Below are 24081 nucleotides of genomic sequence, written 5' to 3'. Positions count from 1 at the left end.
GAAGCAAACTGAACAAGTCAAAAAGAGATAGGAAAAAATTGTAAGAGATTAACGTTTCTGCACTACATATAATCGAGTTGTGTTGTAAAAGCTGCTGTTTGGGGAGGGTGTTCTTAAGGATTTTCAGAAGCTGGTTAGAACTAGTGCAAAACTGTGGTAGAGTATGGTATTGTACCTTCTCATGAAAGATGAATTATAAGGAGAGGTGCTCTTCTTAAGAGGTGCTCTTGTTACATACCTAATTGTAAGTTTCTCATCTATGTTTATGATGACACAAGAGTTAAACATGGAAAATGAGAATCCAATATAGAACTTAAATTTTAAAACAAAATGTTTGATGTATTTTAGATTTGGGTGTATGTATACATACATGTGAATACACAAATATGTGATTTAAAATTCATATATATAACATGCACTTGCATATTTGTGGTCATTTGGAGGTAACAAACAGATGATTTGAAATGCAATGTCTTTTATCATGTGTGTTTATTCCTATAGCTTGTCTCATAATTCAAACTCTTACTGTAATCCTGTACATGTGTCTTAAAAACATTTTATTTTCTTTTATTGCCTAGTATTTTCACATACAAATTAAAAAATACTAATATAGTAGTCTACAAGCCAGGATATGCAGCAGTGAGTCTTGAAGCAGATGTAATACCTGTCCCTCCATAGCTGCTGAACACCTGAATATATGCAGAAATTTTGTTCAATGTCCTTTTCAACAGTGCAAAGGAGTGTTGTAAAATAACTTTGAGCTTCATCAAGTTGGTTCTCTCCTCAAGTACCTGCAGGGCTAATTTTGACAACACAGTACTGTGAACCCTGGTGGCAATATGTGCTGCTCCCAAGATGCCCCATGAATCACTGCTAATTATTTTGGGCTTTCAGTCTTTTCTGCCTCATGATATCATAAAGAAAGGGGGATAGGGAAAGGTTCTCTCTGATAAATAGAAATATAAAAATATGTGTCATTTGGAAATTAAGGCTGTGCAAGTACTTAATGTGTAAGTATTAGCTTTTTTATTTCCTTTTCTTTTCCTCTATATTTATGTTAATCAATGAAGTCTTGAAACATTAGGGAAGTTTCTTGTATTAATTTGTTTACAATTACATTCTATTACAGGGATATTTTTTATAACGAAAGTTTAATGTGAAGTTTCTCTTCTTTATCTTGAAAGTGATGGCAGGATCTTGCTTCCATGTCCTTGTAGTTACAGAATAGCATTGACAACTGTCAGAGGACATGCTCATGTTGTTATTTCCAGAATTAGCCCTGGGGTGCTTGATAAATTGCTGCATTCCTTGGGGTTTCGAATACTGGAACCCAAGTAGAATTGAGTAATTATTGTCTCCTGTAGAGCTGGTACACACCTCCTGCAATGTATTGAAACATTCAGGGATTTCCTTCTTTTTCACTGTAAACAATATATTGGTACAAACTCATTTTAGATTTTATATGTATTGCTTAGGTGATTTTGCCAGTATTTTGGAACTGCAGTAGTAGCTTGGATTGCATGATAGGGGGTAAAGCAAATAAAAAGCAAAGAGAGAATCTGTCTTTGATAAAATTGTTTAACTCCTAGAACATTTCTTCAAGTTAATTGTTGACATAATGCCATAGTATATCCAAGTACCCATCACTTACAGAAGACAGTGTTGCTTCAACTGTGGTTTTGCCAGATGAAGAATCACATACTGAAACATGTCTTTCAGCTCTGGCTTGTTGATGATTGCTGGCTACAAGCAAACTTGTATTTAGGTATTCACCAGGACTTCGATCTTGAAGACCAGAGGCCGTATTGTTTCAGTGTTATGGTTGGACATGGCAAGAGTCATTATTTCAATGTAGAGCTTGGCAGTGAATTGGCAGTGTGGGAGAAATCATTTCAGAGAGCGATTTTCTTGGAAGTTCAACGAACAGGGGTAAGTAGTGAATAATTTAAATCATTTCATCTGTAAAATAAGTATAACGAGTTTAGATTGTTTGTATGCTTAATAATTGCATTAGATCGATGTCCTCCATGACTAAGGATCTGAGTACATTTAATACACAGAAGACTTCTGAAAGGTTCATCATCACATCAATATTTTTCTGTCAATGACTGTATAATAACAGTCAATGAGCATGTTATGACAGATTGATAATTTAAAGTAGTAATTTGTAAGTTCACCTTGATTATGAAAAACAGGAAATTATTACATTTTACCACTGGAAAATTCACAGGAGTTTATTTAGTCCAACTTGAACATTTTCTTCCAGAAAGCTAATTTTCCTCTCACATAAAGTAAATAGGTTATGTTTTACATCATGGTTCTGTTTTCAAAGAAGAAATATTTTGCTCTTATATTACTGGTGAATTGAGATTGTCCTTGTTAACATTGGAGGAGATTGAAGACAGCATAAAAGTGAAAAGAAGTTTGTAATAGTCTTGAATTCCCAGAATGAAATGGCAGATTATCACTTTCTGCTGGCTAGTAAATCTAGACCCATACTCTCAAGTGAACAGGACGAGTGGTATGGGAGTGTATGGATTGAGACTATAGGCCTTCTTCAATTAAAGATGTATTTACACAGTTTAGCACAAATAAAAATGTATTTACACAGTTTAGCACAAATGCAAATTTGATTTGGTATGCTCAGGTTTACTGTGCCCTCTGAACCTCCGAAAGGCATTTGAAATAGTGAGAACACTGGATCACAGCATTGTATTAACATGACTTGCAAGGAGCAGGAGTCCTATCACAGGTGTTGAATCAGCTTGTCTAAATTTACAAATCTCTGGGATTCTAACCAGGTTTCTGGGTTCTAACAAGGTGCTTGCTTAAAACCCTCCATTTGTCTCTTCAGACTGATGAAGGAATAAAAAAAGATTTTCTAACAGTAATGTTCCTAGTCCTGCACTTCTGAGAAGAAATGCAGCTCTTTAGGAAAAAATTGATTCTTCCTGAAAAATTTTGTGCATCAGGGAGGGATTAATAATGCATATTGAGCATGCATAAAGTATTTTCTCACATGAACCCTCCAAGAAATTATGATACAACTGTTTGACCAACCATTCAATCCTCATATTTATTATCCATATAGAAAGCAGATAACATAATTAAAATTAAGTATAACAAGGGTGGAGATTAGCTGGCTCTTTATCTGATTGGATTTCTGAATATTTATTGTTAAATCTCAAAACTTGTTTTTCTTTTATATCCTTATGATCTTAAAATTAAGGAATGATTCTTTGCTTGTGGAATGATCTTTTGTCATTTGAATCAAACAGTCATCTAGACTCATTTCACAAAAAAAGACATTAAATTTCCTGCAGCTGTGGTATAACCTATGTGAAACCTCCAGGAGAGTCTTTCGAATAAAATCCTGATTACAGTGTTCAAGTCTCCGTATGTGTTTTCCTATATCTTAATTTTCTCTCACACGGTTGGATACATCCAAATTTACTGTAAACCACTGTGTCAGTGGAGTTCAGAGTGCTGTGGTCATTCTCCAGCAGTGAAAAGTCTTTTGACTGCACTATTGTATTTCTTCCTTCAAAACATAAATGCTGTTGCGAGTGCCTTTCTTTTCAGAATAATGTCAAGAGCAGCATGAATCAGCTGCAATTTAATATTACATAAAATAGAAAAAGAACTGGTGTTTCAGTATCCAGAAAATTCAAGGTTGTCACTGGTATGCCAGTCTGTAAAAGTTATTCTTTTGGAGAATTTAGGAAATTATTTTTTATTCATAAATGATTGGGCAAAATTCATGGCAGGTGTTGGATTGCATTGTGCCATTTCAGCCATTCTTATTTAAAAGGGGCTCTGTCCTGTTTACTGTTGAGTGTAGTTAGGAGCTTGCCTATAAGTTTTTGTTAACCTTATCCTGTACATACCCTTTGTATTTGGTGTTTCTGCAACTAGAGCTGTATTTCTGAGAAGATTCTGTCCTTATGCAGTTTACAAAAAGAAATGTTAAGTTGCAGTGGCCATTTGAATTTTATCTACCCGTGTTGTGTGATTTTTTTTTTTTTTTTTTACATTTCTTCTGAAAATGGTAGCAGCAGTAGATGACAGAAAGGATGCAATAAAGCAGGAAGAAACACCCCTCACAATATTGTTCCCCTTCCAGCTATCTTAGAGCCCTATTTCAAGCTGCAATTGTTTACAAAAAGAAGTTTACTGAGAAACTCTGAAATTCAGTGTTCCTGGTGAAATGAATCTATTTACAGACAATGATAACAAGCAAACAGATATTGGATCCATGTGCTAGAAATATATGGGATTTTTTTCCTAGAAGAACTATTGTAGTTGCTGATGGCATAACTTGGCTAGATGGGGGCAATAAAAGTGCAATGGAAGTAAAGCAGAAAGGCAACTGAAAGAGAGAAATGCTGTTAAAAAGTGTTTCCGTGAGTCTGGTAATAAAAGTCAGCATTGCAATGGTGGAAGATAGGCAATGAAAACTTCTCAATTATATATTGAAGTTAAATCATCTCCCACAAATCCCAGCAAGAATGTTTGTCTCACCTGAAACATCCTAAATAGTGCAAGATGAATAAATGATGCTCTGATTAGATAATTTGTCTTCTGGTTTTGTTTTTTTTCCAAGATATTTATAGTGTAGAAATCTTCAAAAATAAGATGCTAGCACATTTTCCAGAGCTCTTACTAATTCTTTGACCCTTCAGGTTGGTCTTGTCAGTACTACAGGATTTTATTTCACATTTTTTCAATGTTGTCTTTTTTTAATTTCTTAATCAGTATTGTTCCCTTGCCTCAGACTATTTTTTCCAAAGGAAATTATACTGACTTATCTGAGTCCTGGATATGATTATTAAATTAATGCAGAAACATCTCAAAGGGATGATTTGGATCAGTTCTGTTCAACAGGAGGATGGAGGAGAATATTGGAACAGTATGTGGTAGTGGACAGAGGAAAGGGTGACAGTAATACATTTCACTGTCACCTGTAGAAAAATTGGACCAACAGTTTTGTCATCTTGAAACCTTGTACATGTAAGCTTTGTTCCATGGCTGGAAAAGGACAGAAAAGAGGAGTCTGCTTTACAAATGAAAGAATTCTCAGAAAACTGAAAAAAACCATGCAGTGGGAAAGTCATCTACCAGTGTCTCTAAAGTACCTGCAGTTAGTATATAGTGATAAGACATGGTTACATACTCTCCTCACTAGCAATTCTAACACAAAAGAAAGTTTTCCTTTCGTACTTCCAGCTGTGATGAAGATGCTGCAAGTTCTTTCCAATCCTCATACAGCTGAATAACCTACTCAATTGAAACCATTTGCATTGCTTGGACAAAAAATTTGTTTAATATGAGTTACTCCAAGAATTAAAATAGGCTGGATTCCATTCAGTTATAACAGAATAATCAAGAAGTTTTGCTGCCTTGTTATTTTCCATGCTTAAAGGTAAGTACTTCTAGTTAACTTTTTTCCATTTTTTTCTGTGATTCAGTGACTGACATCAACAGAGAAATAAACCCTTGAAATAAAATTATTATATATATTTGTTCAAGTCAGGGATATGAATGTATAGAGAAATGTTAGCAGTACAATTCATGTTCCTGGAATGATACAGGGTCCTCATGTGACAAATATACACTACAAATAAAAGTAAACAAAGCAAAAAACCAAAGTAAACAAATTAAGATTTATGAATGTTGCAAATTATTTCACTTAACACTATTGGAAATCCAAAACCATTTTATAATGAACATAAATGTATGATGCAATTATCCTGTGTTTTCCCTCTTCTTAAATCAGTTAACATAAATTCCATATTCTGTGGATGCTTTATATTTTTGTATGCATTTTTAACATGTCTTTATTTTCCTAGAACTTAACACCAAATCATTCTATAGTAAGATTTTTGATGCTGAATATGTGACTCAGAATCATTGTGACTCAGAATTGCTCTCAGACAGCTTATGTCTGTTCGTGGATAAAGCAAAAATAATTATTGAGAGTAATTGTGCATGCAGACCTGGAGCTTCATTTCTATAGGATTCCCACATTAAACTTTTAATTTTCTTTCTGCAAATATTGTGCTGCTAAAACACCGTGATTAAAATTCCTAAAAATTTAAGTAATAGATAAGTGCAATTAATAATTTTGTTTTGTTTTATAAGCAACAACTATTTGCTTTTACATATTAGTTACTCCAGGCAGTCGCTGTTTTCATCTGTGAACTTGAGTCTTCCATGCTTAAAAAAGATGACAGACATGAGAGTGACACACCTTACATGATGCTTAGTTCATCATCTTCCTGTTCCACTTTAACATTTCCCCCCTATACACTGTGTGTTCTTCAGGCTGATCTGTATGAAATGCATAAGGAATCTGCAATCGTGTTATTGATGATTAAAACTAACCAACCAACCAAAAAAATCACATAACTGTTTTGAAGAAGTGGTTAACTCAATAACCTTTCCTCAGCTTTACATGTCTTTCCCTTTTTGCTTGTTGGACTATTTTTCATTAAGTGTCTGGTCCTGGCTACTTTTTGCTATCTTCTATCCCTCTTTTTAATTTCCTTGTAATATCTTGTCATAGATTTTGCTCGTTCATCAGTTTGAATTAATTTCTAGCCTATTAATAAAATTTTCATCTGAGAAGGAGAAAGTTGCTTTCCATGAAACATATATTGTTTATTGTACAAATCCTTTCAGAATACTGTTGGCAGGTTTTGATTTTCACCACTTGTTTTTCTAGTAAAGATTTATGGCTTTAAAGTTTTCTTTATAAAACTTGTCCATGTAATGCTTTCCCTCTCATCTTCTTTCACAGCTCAGGAAATAATCTATGCAACCTCCTCATTACAACTGCTTGCTGTTTTTTCTGGACTGTTACTTAATTTTAGATGCACACCTCTATTAAAAATCTTCCAAAAGGGTTCACTACAACTAATTTGACACATACAGAAGTGAATAAGTTCTTTCTAACTTACCTCAATAACCTTTCAAGGAAACCAGTATTTTTTCTCATAATTTCCTTTTAAAAGTATTCAGTTGACTTTATTGTATAAAATATCAGTGTAATAGTGACTGTATGCATATGTGCTACTTATTAACCAGTCACAAGCAATAAGTGGTTTATAACATGAGAAGCAATGTTTATTATTAAATCACCTACTTGCTGCTTTGGTGTGTAAAATCACATAATGATGAAAGATCAAAAAGAAAAAGCTACACAAAATTGCACTGGCATTTTAAGACTTCATGTTTTCACCAAATTAAATGAATAAATAGCTCCCGTATCTTGAGCACCTCCAGAAAGAGCCAAAATTAATTTATGTGCTTGGGCATTTATTCTTTGTCCACCAGAGATAACTATAAATTCCTCATGATTTCAAAATTACAAGCCAGACAAAGAAAATCCCTTACATAAAAGTTCAAATGACTTCTAAATATATTATTTTTAAAAACTGAACTTCAATGCATATTTTAGCAACATGCCTTTATATTTGCTTAAAGTTGAGCGCTCAACAAGCCACTAAGAATGTAAAGGGATGCGTTCAGGTCAGGGATATGTATTCCTTTCATTTCCTTGGGGGCCAACCTGCATGGAAGTGTAGAATTAGCCCCATCTCAAACTATTTTTTAGCGTGAAAGGTACAAGTTCAGTTGAAGATTTTGGTTTTAGAGAAGACTGAAGGGTTTGTGATACTCATATCTGGACAGCCTACAAGAAGTTCATTTCCTGTGTCTTCTTCCTGCAACATTACACAAAACGTGTTTTCTAGTCATTCTTTAGTGGCATTTTTAATTGATCTTACTACAACTCAAGCGAGATAGAATCAGAATGGATCTTAGAGACTGTGCCCCCACTGGAACTTGGTCAGAGATTAATTATCTTTCCACTCATCTATCACAGCTTACCTAACTCTTTCAACTACCTGATTCCCGAGATGCTCAGAACTTTGGCTGTCTCAGTAAGTCTGCCATCAAAACAAACACAGTGTTTAATTCCCATCTTTGGGAATTAAATGGTGGTGTAGAAATAGTAGTCTGAATCACCCTTGGAGACTGAGCCAAAAGAAGTCCTCTTAAATAAAACCTAGCAGAAATTAGGCAATCAGAATAGGAAGTAATTGTCATTTCTGGTTTATGATTCTATTAATTCTTCATGGTGAACTGAGAGATTGAGTAAAACGTGATTGGTTGATCACAGTGTAAGCCTTGTGAGCTGCAAATAATATATTGAAATTGCAAAAATATTAAATAGAGTTAGCAGTGCTATCTCTTTTTTTAATTCTGTGATGATTGCAAAGCATATATGAAACAGAGTTATGTGTAGGAGTCCTTTTAAGAGTGGAAATGCCACCATATGCTAATTTCAGAACTAATTTCTGAGACAAACATTTAAGCAAAGGAAATATTCTCCTTACATTCAGGTGAGATATTAAATAGCATTTAGATTAGGTTAGATTTATAGCATCATTAAAAAGATACTCACCAGTTTGTTACAAGAAACATTCAGTTTAATTACACAATTAAGTTTTAGATTGTTTTCATTATGCACAGAAAGCTTATTACAATTCTAATTTAACTGGTCACCTTTAGAAATGGTGTTAGATTCTAATTCATTTTCACACTGATGCAAAAAACCCACCATTCTCTAACACAAAGAAAGGTTCTGAGAACCATACAAATTAATAGTAAATACATTTTTAATAATTAATAATAATTCAACAATTCACATAAAAGATGAAAATCAAGTGATGCATTTATTAGAATTTTTAAAACAGTGAGAGAATGTACCAATTTACAAGGCTATTGAACTCCAACTTGTTTCTGTATCCTTTATTTTAAACCTGATTAATATAAAATGCTGACCATTATTTCTAAAAATAGAAGATATTCTTAAAATTGCATTTATTTATATTGAAAGAGTACATCTAAATATATTATATATATTACATATATTTATTTTTAAATCCAAATATCTAGATAAAAATTATGTCACGGGAATCTAGTTTTGTTACTATTTTCCAGAGGGTCTTATAGACTTGAATAAGGAAGAAACCACAAGAGAGCTGGTGAGGGACTTTTTCAAGAGCACATAGTGATAGAACAAGTGGGAATGGCTTTAAATTGAAAGAGTGTGGGTTTAGATTACATGTTAGGAATAAATTCTATACATGGAAGGTGTTGAGGCACTGAACAGGTTGCCCAGAGAAGCTGTGGATGCCTCATCCCTGAAGGAGTTCAAGACCAGGTTGGACGGGGCTCTGAGCACCCCGGTCTAGTGGAAGGTGTCCCTGCAATAGGCCCACTCTGGAACCCTTTCAACCCAAACCATTCAGTGATTCTTTTAAATCTGTCAAGAATTTACTGTCAATAATTTACTGTCATGGAATTTCAAATTTATACAGTAATATTACCTTAGAAATTTGATGCTGGATTTTGTTTTTAATTTTGGTGTTCCTTATTATTCCCCACCCACGATTTATAAGAATCAGGCAGAGAAACTAAGTCCCAGTCAAAGCATCATTTATTCAGAACTTAATTTTGTACTCAGGAATGTCTCTTGATATTTCTGATTAAATTCCCTTTTCAACTGTGACATTCCAGAATTTATAGATCACCAGAGATGAAAAATATTTATTATTATGTAATAATAAACTGTATCAAAATTAAGTTGTTGTCTTTGCTGAAGTAAGACAGTAGAGTTCTACTGGTTCTACTAAAACAAGCGGTTTTAGTAAACAGCTTGATTACTGTGATTGCCACTGGGAATCTGTCTCAGTTATGTGAAAATATGCTTGGGACAATCTACATGTAGGAAACTCTTAACATTTAAGTCACTGTTGATTCTTGCTTTTCTTTATGGAAAAATTAGTTGCTGCAAAATGATGTAGCCATTGCTCAGACACAGAGATGAGGAAGCACAATCTCTTCCTGACATAAGCCAAGCCTATAGAACACGATTTGAATTTTCCCTGCTAGAAGATAATAATTTCTAAGCTGCTGCCCTTAGATTTTGTCCTACTGCGTCCATTTTTCTCACTGCCTTTTCCTACAAACGATTTAAGCCATTGTCTGCCTGTTCAGCAGAGGGGGTAGCAAGTCTTCTCTTCTGTCAGATTTGCTTTAGCTATAGGTTCATATTACAGAGAGAATGCCATGGCCAAAAGTAGGCATCCAGCTCTGCACTATCTGTTTTGCCAAGGAATAGCTGAACCTACAAGTTCACCTCCATCTTCCTATAGGAACACAACTCGCTGTAGAGTAAAATTCACTTGATCCCATATGTACATGTAACCCTAATATCTGCATGTTGGTTTAATGCCTAATATCAGTGATGCTGAAAGTTTCTGAAAAGACAGTCTGTCCAATGAGAGCTCTACTAAGCAAAGCATTTGTGCAGTTAGCTGTTATAATGTCATGAGCATTACAAATTAACAATTATTAATAGATCAGATAGTTATTTCAGTAGATGACCTAAAGGCAAAAGTTTCAAGTCTAGCAGTATCCTGAGAAGACCAGCTTTTAAAACATGGATGTATTAAACTTAGGAATTATTTTGTAAAGCCCCGAGCTAGTCCCACTTCTACTGAAATAAATAGAAGCTTTTTTTGAAATTCAGTGAAAATATAATGAGCCATCATTTGAGTCCTTTGAAAAATCTTACTTTAGTGCCAGAGTGTCTCTTGCATACAGATATACTGAACCACAAATGTGCACAAATGTTTAAAAAAACCAACTATGATGTCTTCTTGAAATCACCAGATTACAGTACCATCTTTTATATGAGAATGCACTTTTATACTAATGCCAGCAAAGCATGTGAAAAAAGAGTCATTTTAGGATATTAAGATGTAATTCCTTTGGCTGCAGCAACAGCAGACTTTGAAGGAATATACAACATTTTTAAACAGATCTGTTTTTTTCAATGAAGTAGTTTTATTTGTATCTATCCATAATTATCAAAGTTCTGTAACCTTTTAATTGTGACATGACGAAATCCTTAAAGGTATGGGAAAATGAGTGGATCTGCCACAGTTGTTTAAGTGAAGATGGTATTCATTTGATCACTCTCACTGAAATTATTTCACTGATCCTTTTTTATTGATGTCTGGAAGAGGAGTACACCTGAGCTTTGGGAGTCTGTTCTAGATGAAATTTCTGAAAACTCTTAATGCTTTAGATGAATGATGGGTTTTATTGTTGTTTCATTTTCTCATATATAATCTGGATTCAGAGTGACAATGCTTTCGGTTTACTTTATAAACATGTTCTGAAAGTTTTGCTTTTAAAAAAAGATTATATATAAAATATTTTACTGTAAAATAACAGTGTTTTTTAAATATGAGAAAGCCAAAGCATCTGCATTTTTAATTCAATGATTTTGCAGTTTCAAAGAGTTTAAAAAGCATTTCTGTTTAGCACAAGTAATTCTGTGCAAAAATACTCTTGGAAGTTTTGCTGTGTTCAGAACTAAGGGGTTTAATTTTGCCTCCTAGTACTCTCTCTATATGTGGGCTGATATCTATTTCTCAATACAACTGTAATAACTCTGGTTACTCTTCATTTTCACATCCTGCTTGCATTTTTTTAATGCTAAAAGTGGACTTTTCATAAAGACTTTTTTTTTGACAGATCTGGTCCCATATTAAGGCTTTTACCAAACTCCATATTTTTGTAAATACATTGGATGCATTAAGATACCTTACTCCTGTCAGAAGCTTGTAAAAAGCTGCTGTATAAAGTCTTAATGCAAGAATTTGTGTTCCAAACCATCTGCTGTTGGTATGATTTTATCCCTCCCCGTCACTGTATCTTGAATGCTGGTGTGCATTATTTTATTTCTAATGCAGAATAAAATAACACATCATTTAGGTCCTTCTCTCTTTCAGGCATTTAAGTTCCTCTGACAAATACTATAAAATTTCTCCCAGTTTTTGCTGACACTGACAGAAAAACAAAACAAAAAAAAAATTAAATGTAACATGGAGAGGGATTTGGTCTCAGAAATAAAAAGAAACAAGTAGAAGCAATATTTGGAGGATGCTAAAATTTTATCAGTTCAAATTGGCAATGCTAGAGTTTTCTACTCCAAAAATACATTCTTTGGATTCATAGCATAATTTGATGTTAATGTAAATACTTTTTCTAAGAAAAGGCAAATTTTTGAAAATATTTTAGCATTTTTTACATTGATGGCATATTATTTCCAGACAGAGGCATAGCACATACTTTAGCTTAAAGGGAGTAAGTGAATACAATATGCAATATGTGTACTGTACGGATATGGCTATTTCCTAAATGCTGTGATGTCTGGTTATAATTTATCTTTAGAAAGTGTGTGTTAAATTCTATATCATGAGTATAGTGAGACATAATGTCTGTGTTCCCATTTATATGTAATAAAGCTTTACAGCCCATCTTAGAGTAAATGTATATCTACATCTATAAAGTAGTTAACAGCATAGCAGGGAGAATATGTAGTTCAAGCAGGAAAGCGTAAATGTATTACCAACTTCCCAATTGCTTCTTGGAAAATAAACAAGCAAAATCATGTGCATGCCCAATTTGTATTCACTTAGACTAGAAAATAGGTATTATTTCTGTATTTTGGCTGATTTAAAACACTACAATTCCTGCTCAGTAGAACATATCTGAGTCCAAAAGTAATGAATATATTGCATATTGGTGCTGTAGTTAAAGCAAGATGAGGAGTTTCCTTCATGCAAGACAATAATTAACTGCAAAGTAGTCAATCATCAGCTGAATTTTTGAAACTGTAAATCTTATGAGACATTAGGAGCAACAGCATGAGAGTTGTAAAAGTAATATCATTTAAAATGAATGTACACAATGTCATTTTTCTGTGTTGCACTTAGATGAGCAACATCAGTGAGTCTCACTTGGTCCTTAGAAAACTTATTTGCCATGAAAACTTAGGAAAAGGAGTACTGACTGAAAAGGTTGGTGCCCTGATTCTTAAAGAAATATGTTAAATGGTACTTTACTAAGAATCTTTGTTGATGATCTCAGAATGTGCTATTTCAACTGACAGTTATTGTTATTAATCTTGATTTTAAAGAATTTTACTGCAAAACAAAAGCAAATTGGACCCCTATTTCTTGGACAGAATACAATCCCACATCAGAGTAACATTAAGGACTCTATGTCTTCAAAAAAGAATCCAGAGGTACTACATTGGATGCCTGTGGCAGAACTTGGGCAAATTTAAGCCTTCCAGCTAAAGCATTGCAATAAACTCATATTCCAGTAACAACAAAAGTCTGTTGCAAAAAGTCCAGTGCTTATCATGATTTATTTAGAAGCATTTGGACTGCCCAGTCCCAGAAGAAGCCAATTGTACTTACCAGTTGTAGAAACCAATTGTAGCTTTAGCCTACATGGGAGACGCACATGTGTGGAGAAATCAGAAGGTCTCCCTCTGATCTGGAGGGTCTGCGTGCTTCCTTCTGCCATTGTACTATAGCTTAATGTGGACAAGGACCCCTACACAGAGAAGGAACCTGAAGGAGAGGAGGGTTCATCCTTATCCTTGCCTTTCCTTCCCCAGACATCTATGTCTGGGCTGCGGTGGTGCTTGCTACTCACCCAGTCTTTGTGCTTCAGCCTCATCACAGGCCAGTGACTACACATGAAGTGGTCCCTCTTTCTGTTTGTCCCTCAGGCTTTGTCTCTTACAGATATCTGAGGTATATTTGTGCTCTCCTCTCTGAGTGGAAATAAGTAAGTCCCAGTTGTTGTCTTTTCCTATGCATTCATTTTCCAGTTTTAGCATTTACTCACCTCTTGTCTTGGATACCTAACACCTATTAACCAAGTTCAAAGGCCTTCTGGTTGTCTTAGCTGAGCTGTTTACAAACACATTCCCTCCCCTGAGAGAAAGAGTCATGGTAACTCATAATCATAAAAGTTGGGTTTGGAATTAATTGGCCTCTCATTGATCATATTTGTTAGAGAGAATCCTACATTAATCTTTGTTTTAGAGTACTGAAGCAAACTGCCCCTTGTCCTTGCCCTTTTGTAAAACTGATGAAAAAGTCCTGTGAGATCATCGAGTCCAACCAGACTGATCAGCACCCTGTTAACTAGACCATGGCACTAAGTGCTATGCCCAGTTGTTTCTTGACCACCAAATACAGTTCAAAGCTGAATTACTTCTGGGAAATCTCTGTCTATGGGAAAGAGAGTGAGAGTGTATGTGTAGTCATTGTAACTATTAAGCCCTCTCAGGGTCTTGGAGGACAGATGTCAGTGCCAGAGACAGACAAGTGTAATGCTTCTGACCAGTGTCAGGAGGACTGTCTGAGGTATTCTGTCATAAAGGAGTCAGAAATACTGTTCTTTTGCTATTTGAACAGAGATATTATCAACGTAATGATCTTTTCATGAGTTAAAAGTATATGCTTTGAGATACTGATACCTGAACAATTCCACAGGTAGAAGTTCTGTAATTGTCTTTTATTACAAATATAAGATTCTATGGATCATTACATTGCTCAGAAAACATTAGATGATTGATCTAGGTCATATACTACAATTTTCTTAGTTACTGCAGTGTGAGGCCTATTCTTCTCTCTGTTGTTTAAACTGTGACTTAGCAAGCTGGCTAATATGGAGTGGGTTTTTTTCGTTTTTTGGGGGTTTTTGGCTTTTTTTTTTTTCCAAAATACACTTAAAGACAGCTGAACCTAGACCTCTGACGTTAAGTTTCCATGTAAACAATTATTGTAGATTGCCAAGGGTGATCGCAACTGCAAGTGTATGGGAAGTTTATTCCAAAGGCAAAAATGGAAAGGAATAATGCCCTGTCCTAGTGTTAATGAGTAGAGATGGGGGTCCTTTACCACAGAGCTTTCTGAGAACCTGTTCAAAGTAACTGAGGAGATGCCATGAGCAGGCTTTTAAATTTATACAAAAAATACAAACTAATTCTGTTGTAAAGAAAACTCTGTGAGCGTGTTTTGTAAGTACAAACCACGTATCTATTTGAAGTAACTGAAAATGAAGCATATTATGTTTGTCTCTAGTATTTATGAATAATTTCCAAACTGGTTCCATTATTTCCTAATATTGAATATTTGTAAAGTACTCCAAGCTAATTATTTGTGAATAGTTCATTTTAGTATTCACCATTTGTGGCTGAGCAATTATATGCTTACCCATTAGGGGAATCTAATTTTTATCAATTTTAAAAATTGCTTTGCTGAGTCAGAGCTCAACTAGTATAACCTTTTTAATTGGAAAATAATGGAGAATAAGTTATGACTGGGGCTTAATGCCACCTTTTAATTACTGAATGAAATATAAGGATATCTAAATGTCATTCTAACTGAAAATCAATCACTGCAATCTTTTTAAATGACAAATAATATGATCTTTGAACACCAATGAGCAAATTAATTTATTCAGAAATATTATACATCTCCATTATTGTGGAGAAGATTATAATACTAATTTGCACTTATGAATTGATATCACTCCTAGCCCTTTCAAAATCCTTTTAAAATGTCGTAACTGTAACTCAGAAATGCTTGTTTTAGTATAACTAACTATTTTTATTAATACTGGAGTAAGGAAACCTTTACAATCATGCTGAAGTTTTAGATTATACAAAAAATCTTTAAAAAACAATTAAAATAGCAGTTTTAATCTTAAGCAAGTTTATTAATGCTTTCAGTCTCTCCTCTATAGCATTCTTGTGTTTAAAAGTTGTATTTTTAATTAAAGGAAACTATCCAGATATAAACCTTTTGTGTAGACAAATGTCTAAGCATGAGGCAACATTGAGGTTTATGATGTATCAATGAGAGTGAAGCAATGGTTCCTTGGAAAAAACAAAAAAAAAATCAAAATTTCTTAAGGCACAAAGGTATAATCTTATAAATGGCTGGTAAGGTGTGGCAAGGAAAGCCTGGAAACAGGATCTGATCTCTACTCATGCTGAAGGCAATGGGCTTTTTGCTATTAACTGTTTATCCATGGTGAATGCCATGGGGCTGTTTCATATTACAGCAAATCTTGTTCATGTCTTTTCAGAACCTGTCATATACCTGAGTTAGTGAGTCTTAAAAATGCCTGGAAAGAGTTAATTGACTTTTTACTGTAAATCTTATTCAGAAGTTTAAACAGAACTGCTGCATTTTGTTAATAAAACAGACGTTTTTCCTTTCTAATATGAAAGGTTATCATGGAGTTGGTATATAGATTGCAGTGTCTAGCAAGTATCAGTGCTAACTAAGACATGATAGCTATTAGATCTTACTATTAAATTACATTAACTAACATTAACATAGTGCTGTGCTGGCATGTCACCAGACCCAAATTAAAAAATGTTGTAAAACAGAAGGATTCTCTACAAAGTTTAAATCAGATGGAGAGGTCAAGCAGACAGAATGCTTTTTCATAATTAGATTGCAATGACTGAACATTTAGGCACTGTTGGCTGCACATTTGCTGGAAGTGATATCAGAAGTCATTTATAGCTCAGGTCTAAGCAGGCTTAAAAAGTATAGAGTAGTCAGGTTTGGTTTTGTTTGTTCTGGGTTGCATTTTGCAAGGGTTGGTTTTCATGAATATATTTATTTTGTAGAAGAGTGACTTGAAATATAAAAGAGCTCCAGTTAATGTCTAGTTGACAGATGTGATAAGGATTTACAGTCAGAAGTTTTTGATCATTTTCAAACATAGTAATATAAAGCAGTACCAGTGCTGTCAGTTGAGTGACTTCCCACCCAAAACCACCTGCATAAAATATTATTTTAATAAGATTATTTACAGTGATGGTTGTCCTCTCAAAAATCATACCTTTTTTTTTCAGTCTAAAACATATATGTGCAGTTGGCAAGGGGATACCCTGTGTTTCACAGTCGACTTTGCTCTAGGATTTACCTGTTTTGACAGTAAAACAAAGGTAAGAGTAAAAGAAGAGGAAAACATAACTCTGTATTGTTTTACAGTTATTGAAGTTATCATTTATTGCATTTTTTTCATGTTTATGCCCAGTGTTTATTCTTCCAATGTACTGTAATATTTATTTATTTAGCCCTACTGAAATGTAGTCAATTTGGGACTTGAAAGGGGCAATTACAGTTGTATAGCATGTAAAGATACATTTTGGAGAAAGATACAAAAAAAGTAACTTCCTTTTCAACTAATAAAAGCAAAGGAAAGTTATATTTAGCAGAGAACTTGGTTTGTTATAATGAAAAAACTTCAAGATTTGTAAAAGATTACAAGTCATGAAAAAAAATGAAATGTCACCTGATTCTATTTGTTTTGAAGCTACAGATATAAAATAGGATTAATTATTCTTCCATCATAAGAAATTTAGGTCATGTCTGAAATAAACAGAATAAGGGCAAATGTTTTTCAAAGTCAGAATCTATAAGATTACATAGACATATCTTGCAAAACAGTGGCTATATAGAAAGTGCCTACAGGGAATGGTTAATGATACATGCCAACTTCCAAGCCCTGTCTATAATGCTATTATTTTCTATATAATTTAGTGGTTCTTTAATGCATATTATTCTAAGTGAATTTTAATATTTTTTTGACAGTAGAAGCAAACATATATACAAAAAATGTTCCTGCATTAATAGGACTGTGCAGTAGAAGGTCTGTCTTCTCAAATATATTTTAAAAATTCAGTCAGTCATTCTAAGTGAAGAGGAAACACACTGCATTTGGAAATACTGATGCAGGATCTAGCTTTTGCATGTTGGCATTTTGTGGGTTTGGGGCCAAAATGCCCCAAAATTTCAAATCTATTGAAATTTTTGTGCAGAGAAATAATGACCAAGATTGCATGAAAATTTAGACTAATTAAATTAAATTGTGCTATCCCACAAAGCAATATAAAATTTCAGGAAATACTTTTGTATACCCTTCTCTGACTGAGGTGATACTACATTCTGGAATCCTGCTTCTTGCATAATTTGCATGTAACCACAAATTAACTGTAGGAAGTAATCTCTCTAGCCTATAGAAAGGGTTTCTTTTAAGTGTGAAGACTGCATGTACTCCTACCTTTAAAATTATAAACTTACTCTATTAATAGGACTTTGTGTCACAGTGCCTACATTCAGAATTGATGACGAGGAGGATTTAGATGAATCTTTGTTGCTTACCTGAGGAGAAACACAGACTACCAGCAGATAGACTTATTCCATTGCTAAACGGTAAAAATTCTGGAGAGCTCACGTACATTAATTCTTCATCTATGTGAGAGATGGAGATGTTCTCTGCATCCTCAAGCCAGAGTGAGGCAATAATGGGTGACTTCTGCAGTTCATCTTCCTTCCCATAATTGTCACCTGGAGTTCACTGTGTTTTCCCCTATGCATAGCTATTTCAGAATATTTTCTACCAATGCAAAAAAGATTCTTTAAGTGGTCAAGCAATTAACAGTTCATTAGGGACATAGCAATTTTACTGAAAAATCTATTTTTTCTTGGACTTAATGAAAAAATTAAGGTCTTCTGTTGATGCAAAGAATGCTCTTGCACCCCAGCAGGTATTCAAAGAGGATTATTAAAATAAAGGCCAGTCTCCCATCTGCTCTATGACTCAAAATCTCAGTCTCAAATTTTGGGCAACCAGCTCATGTACTCATTGAAAAACATTCTTTTTTACACTTGAAAAACAGTTTTTAAAGGGCCTTCTTATTACAAATTCTGAAATAAAAAGCACAAGAACTTTTGCTTTGGAGTGTGGGGGGTTGACCTGGCTTCCTCCTGAGCTGGGCAAATGAGAGGAAATACAACAAAAGGCTCGCAGGTCAAGATAAAGGCAGGAGGACATCACTCAGCAGTGACCATCATGGGCAAAACAGACTCCACTTGGGCAAATTAGTTTAATTTATTGCCAATCCAATCAAATGAGAGTATGCTAATGAGAAATAAAAACCAGATCTTAAAACACCTTCCCCCCCACCCGTCTCTGCTTCCCAATTTTCTCTACCTGCTCCTCTCCAGCAGCACAGGCACATTGGGAATGGGGGCTGTGGTCAGTTCACCACACATTGTCTCCGCCACTCCTTCCTCCTCAGGAGAACTCACACTCTTCTGTTCCAGTGTGGAGTCCCTCCCACAGGACACAGCCCTCCAGAATCCAATGAATCCTTCCCATGGGCTGCAGCTCTTCATGAACTGCTCCAGCCAGGGTCCTTCCCGCCAGGTGCAGTCCTTCAGGAACAGCACCTCCTCCCCATTCTTCACTGACCATGGTTTCTGCAGGGTTGTTTCTCTCCCATATTCTGACTTGTCTCTCCAGCACAAGAAAGATGTCTTTTAAAGAACTTTTCTAGAACAGTTTCTTTTCCTGCATGTTCTATTCCAGGCTCTTGATGGGCTTAACTCATTCAATCTTTTTGGGCCCATCACTGAGATACTTCTGTGGCCTGCATCTACTTTATATCTCATTGTAGAGATTCTTTTTTATCTTGTCGGATTGGTTGGTTCATCTTCCCCATCCTGTGCCTCCAGCCGCTCCTCCAATATAAAGGGATCCCAAAGTGCATTTTCTTCCACCTTCCAGTGCTATCTACTTCTCATCTTTCCCACTCGGTGTCAACTGTTGAGAGAGATGATGACTCCGGCAGTGTTTATTATTACTAAATTGTTCCTAAGTTCTTGATTCATCTCCGCCTTAGGAGTTATATTACATAGCAAACATTCCTCTATCCTGTTTAGAGCCAAACTCGTTTAAGCTTTTAACACTTTTCAGGTGGTCTAATTAGGCCCTCTGGAGCCAGTTAAAATCTGTTTGTGAATGTAAAGTTTAAGCACCATCACAGTGCTGTAGCATAGTTCAGTTTTTCTTCATCTGTTATGTCTCTCTAAGAAGTTGGTGACATTTATGTCTGCAGGGAACCAGGAGATATTTTTTATTTATAGGACATTAAACTATGAGTAGGGTTCCGAATACCACTGGTAGTGCAGGTCTACTTAAAAAAAATATTTTGAGGAGAGGCATGTTGGAAAATGGAACACAGCAAACTTTTTTCCATGTGTGCTTTTGAAATAACCTTCCAAATATTTAAATTGTGTTTCCTCAGCAGTGTCTGGGGACTGAACCACATTTCAACATGTGCAGAGAATTTTCATTAAGATTATAGGCATTAAAGGAAACATCAGCAGGAAGTCTAGGTGCAAGTTGTTACCTTGTGGGTTTTTTTTAATTACACATTTTCAGGTGATCAATAGAAAATATTCAGATAAATACAGAAAATTATCTTGATTTCAAAAATAATTGCCCAATTTTTGTTTTTACAAAGTATCTACATAAATATTAAAGCATATCTGTCAATCTAGAATCTGCCAATGCTAGTAAGATGCCATGCATAAACCTGTGGGAGACCAGGAAGCTTAAAATCCTTATATAGTTTACAAACCATTATGTAATGTAGAACTGTCGTGGTTTGACACAGGCCCAACACCAGGCACCCACGAGAGTCACTTGGTCACCCTCCTGTGCCACAGCTGGGCAGAGGAGAGAAAGAAAAAAATGGAAATTGAGGAAGGCTTCATGAGCTGAGATAAGGACTGGGAGAAACACTTCAAGGACAAAACAGGCTTAACTTAAAGTTACAAAGTGAATTGATTCCTAACAGAATCAGAGGAGGATATTGAGAATAACCCTTTAAAATAAGCCCTTAAAACACATTTTCCCCCTAGCCCCTCCCTCCTTCCCACCGACAGCGCAGGGAGACAGGGCATGGGGGTTTGGTCAGTCCATCACCGAGATTCTCTTCCACTGCTCCGGGAGAGGAGTCTTTCCCTGTGAGGCCATGGGGTCCCTCCCATGGGAGACAGTTTTCCTGAACTTCCCCGGTATGGGTCCACTCTCACGAGCAGCAGCCCCACCACACCTGCCGAAACGTGAGTCCCTCCCACGGGCAAACAGTCCTCTCAAAACTGCTGCGCCGTGGCTCTCTCTTTCCAGAGGGTGCAGTCCTCCAAGGACAGGCTGCTCCCGCCTGGAAGCAAGGGCCCCTCTCTCTCCACTGGCTCTTCCACTGGATCACAGCCTCCTCTGGGAATCCACCGGCTCCAACACGGGCACCTCCCCCACGAGCTGTGGGTGGATCTCTGCATCCCCCATGGACCCATGGGCTGCAGGGGGACAGTTGCTTCACCATGGTCTGCACCACACCTGCAGAGGAACCTCGGCTCCAGCACCTGGAGCACCTCCTGCCTCTCCTTCTCCACTGACCTTGGTGTCTCCATGTTGTTTCCCTCACATGTTCTCACCTCCTCTTCTCTGACTAGAACAAAAACTGTGTGACTTTGTTTTAATTTTGTTTTAATTTTCTTCATAAATATGTCATCCCAGAGGCATTACCAGCCTCTCTCATTGGCCCAGTTTTGGCTAGCAGCATGTCCATCTTCAGAGTCATCAGGGATTGGCTCTGCTGGACATGGTGGAAGCTTCCACGAGCTTCTAACAGGAGCCACCTCTGCAGCCCCCTGCTACCAAAAACCAGGCCATGCAATTCATGTACAAAAACACATTTTGTGGTTTCTGAGACTACATTCAATAATAGTATTTTTGCATTTCTATACCTCATTTGAGAATTTCAAACCACATTTCACGCATCAGTAAGTTCAGCTTTGCAATATCTGTGTAAGTCACAATTATCTACATTATGCAAATGAGCCAGCTGAAATATAAAATATCAAGATATGGCATGGAATTGTGTTCATACTGAAACTGATACAAATATCCTCATGGGTCTTTATGGAATTAAGCTTTATGCCATCTTTATGTTATGTAGGCAAATGAAACATTTATATTTTAGAGAATTTCTAAATAGTTTAATTAGTGAATATTAATATTGCCTCTTTTGCTTTCACAAAGGGTACAAAAATGTTAATTTTAATTGCTCTGCAAAGAGCCTGTTATCATGCACTGCATTACTGCCCTAGTGCTTTATTTTAGACAAACATTGATTGTCATTCTATAGTTCTAGGTAAAAACATGTAACAGAGTCCTTAATCAAATTTCTTTTTCTTTAGAATGTTCTGTGGAGATTTAAATTCTCTCAGCTCAAAGGCTCATCAGATGATGGGAAAACAAGAGTAAAGCTGCTTTTTCAAAATCTAGACACCAAACAAATTGAGACAAAGGTAAGCAACATCTTCTTCTTCAATTTAGTTAAACATGAAATAAAATTACCGTCAAGGCATTGGAAATCCCATTTTCTACTAGGCATACATATGGTTAGCACATCACAGTTTATCCTTTTTTGCCCGTTCTTCAGAAACTTCACAATAAACAGAAGTAATGTAATACCCATAGATTTATTACACTATTTCTACAAGCCTGTTATTAAGTTGTGTTATGATGGTATTTTACTCTTTCAGAAAGATCATTTCTGTGAAGTTATTCTGTCAACCTGTAGTAGATATAATGTCTAAAAACTGCATTTTAAAGAAATAAAGTAAAAATAAAACTATATAAATGTTAAGTACATTTTTAAGCTGCTATATAAGTGGACTTAAATTTTTAAACACATAAATGGTTACAGTTCCCTAAAAAAATGTGTAACATTTATTAGCTTAAAAACAGAATATTCTTGCAAAAGGCCAAGCAGTTGCTGAAATTTATTGGTTCTACTGTGAACTAAGAGCACTTGGTTCTTTGCAGGATCTGGAATATGGAGCTGTCCAGTCACTGTTATAGATGAGATATTAGTAGTGTCTCATTTTTCTTTTTTCTCTAGCATTTATCAAATAAAATTTTGCAACTTAGATTTAAGATTCCAAACTGAACTTCAGCAGTTTCTCATTCAGGGTTGTAGTCTTCTGGAAGTCTGGTTGCAATGCCGTAATCTGCACGGATTCTGCCCTTTGATCCCAAGCTTGCTGTTGAATTAAAAAATAAATAGATGATTTTTCAGTTATGTTGTTCTAAAAAGAAGGAGGAGAACTTTGGTGTGATATGACATAGAAAAGGAAGATAAGAGTGTGTTCAGATGGGTTTTGGTGGACAAACAGTGAAAACAACCGAAAGGTATCTGAAGACCTATGAAAGTTTTCAAATATTCTTAGGTGAAGTTGTACAGGTTAAAGTCACTTATAAAGTGATATTTTTCTATAGTTACCATACACAAAAGATATATTTTGCCTATCCTTCTAATGTTTCAAAAAAATTGTAAGGAGGAAGTCCAAAACCTTCCTTATTTGTCATAAAGTTATAACACATGCAATATATCTTTTTACATCTGTATTAGTAAATTACTCAGGATTTCATCAGCAAGCTTAACCTGAGCTGCCTCTTGGCTCTACTGTAAAAGATATTATAATATCTGTTACAAAAGGTACAATGTATAATAATTTGTCTAGTAGCAGGCCATTTCAAATTCATTTCTCACAGTAGTCCTTGGAGACAGAAGAGGACTACTGTCTTCATTTTATATGTGATCATCTGTTGCAGAGAGCTTACGTAACTTGTTTCGGGTTAGACAGGAAGATTGTACTAATGCAAAAACTATATGAGGTATCGCTGCATTAAATCATTAGATAATCCTTATGATGAGTCCTTATGATGATTTTGCAGCAAATTTTGTTCAGGAGACAAATTTGTTAAAACATTAAAAATTATTCTTTTATGTAGATCTAATGAAAACATCTTGTAATTGGCAAAATTCACGTGAATGTTTGTGAATCAAATACCTTGAAAGTATCAGATGGTAGCTGATATGTGATTGGTTCATACAGAATTCTGAATATCTGTGTACCTAAATGTACATATGTGTTGTAAATGTTAGAAGATCCTAGAAAAGGCTCATTAAAGGTCAGAGAAAAGACTGATACTAAGTAACTGAGGATTTATCAGCATTTCACTGATTACACCTTTTACAACTGCCTCTGCAATGTACCCACTAGGATTCCACATTAAATGGGCCTGGGACACAGCTGTGCAGCCTCTCCACTTCAGATAACTGGTATATATAATCAAATGTATGGCCACCACCTAAATGGTATGATTTCTTTGACTTGAGAGTTACAGGCTGGCTGGAAGCTGCCCAACACTAATATCCATAATACAGTCCAGTATTTGCTTCTGCTTATTGCACTG

At 35.4% G+C, this 24081-nt stretch overlaps 1 protein-coding gene across 1 annotated transcript in view; it reads left to right on the top strand.

The window, feature by feature from the left end:
* The window catches only part of SNTG2 (syntrophin gamma 2), a 193383-nt gene that overhangs the window by 165426 nt on the left and 3876 nt on the right, over positions 1 to 24081 (top strand). Inside the window, exons 16-18 of the mRNA XM_042032748.1 lie at positions 1720 to 1929; positions 16817 to 16909; positions 22017 to 22127. Coding sequence (XP_041888682.1) covers positions 1720 to 1929; positions 16817 to 16909; positions 22017 to 22127 — 414 coding nt within the window. The remainder of the gene's footprint in view (positions 1 to 1719; positions 1930 to 16816; positions 16910 to 22016; positions 22128 to 24081) is intronic.

The sequence above is a fragment of the Corvus kubaryi genome, unplaced genomic scaffold (genome assembly GCF_017639235.1).
Source record: "Corvus kubaryi isolate FWS band 111438036 unplaced genomic scaffold, C.kubaryi_AGA036_p1.0 37354, whole genome shotgun sequence".
NCBI lineage: Eukaryota > Metazoa > Chordata > Aves > Passeriformes > Corvidae > Corvus > Corvus kubaryi.
The sequence above is the reverse complement of the archived record's forward strand: the minus strand, read 5'-3'. Positions and strand labels throughout refer to the sequence as shown.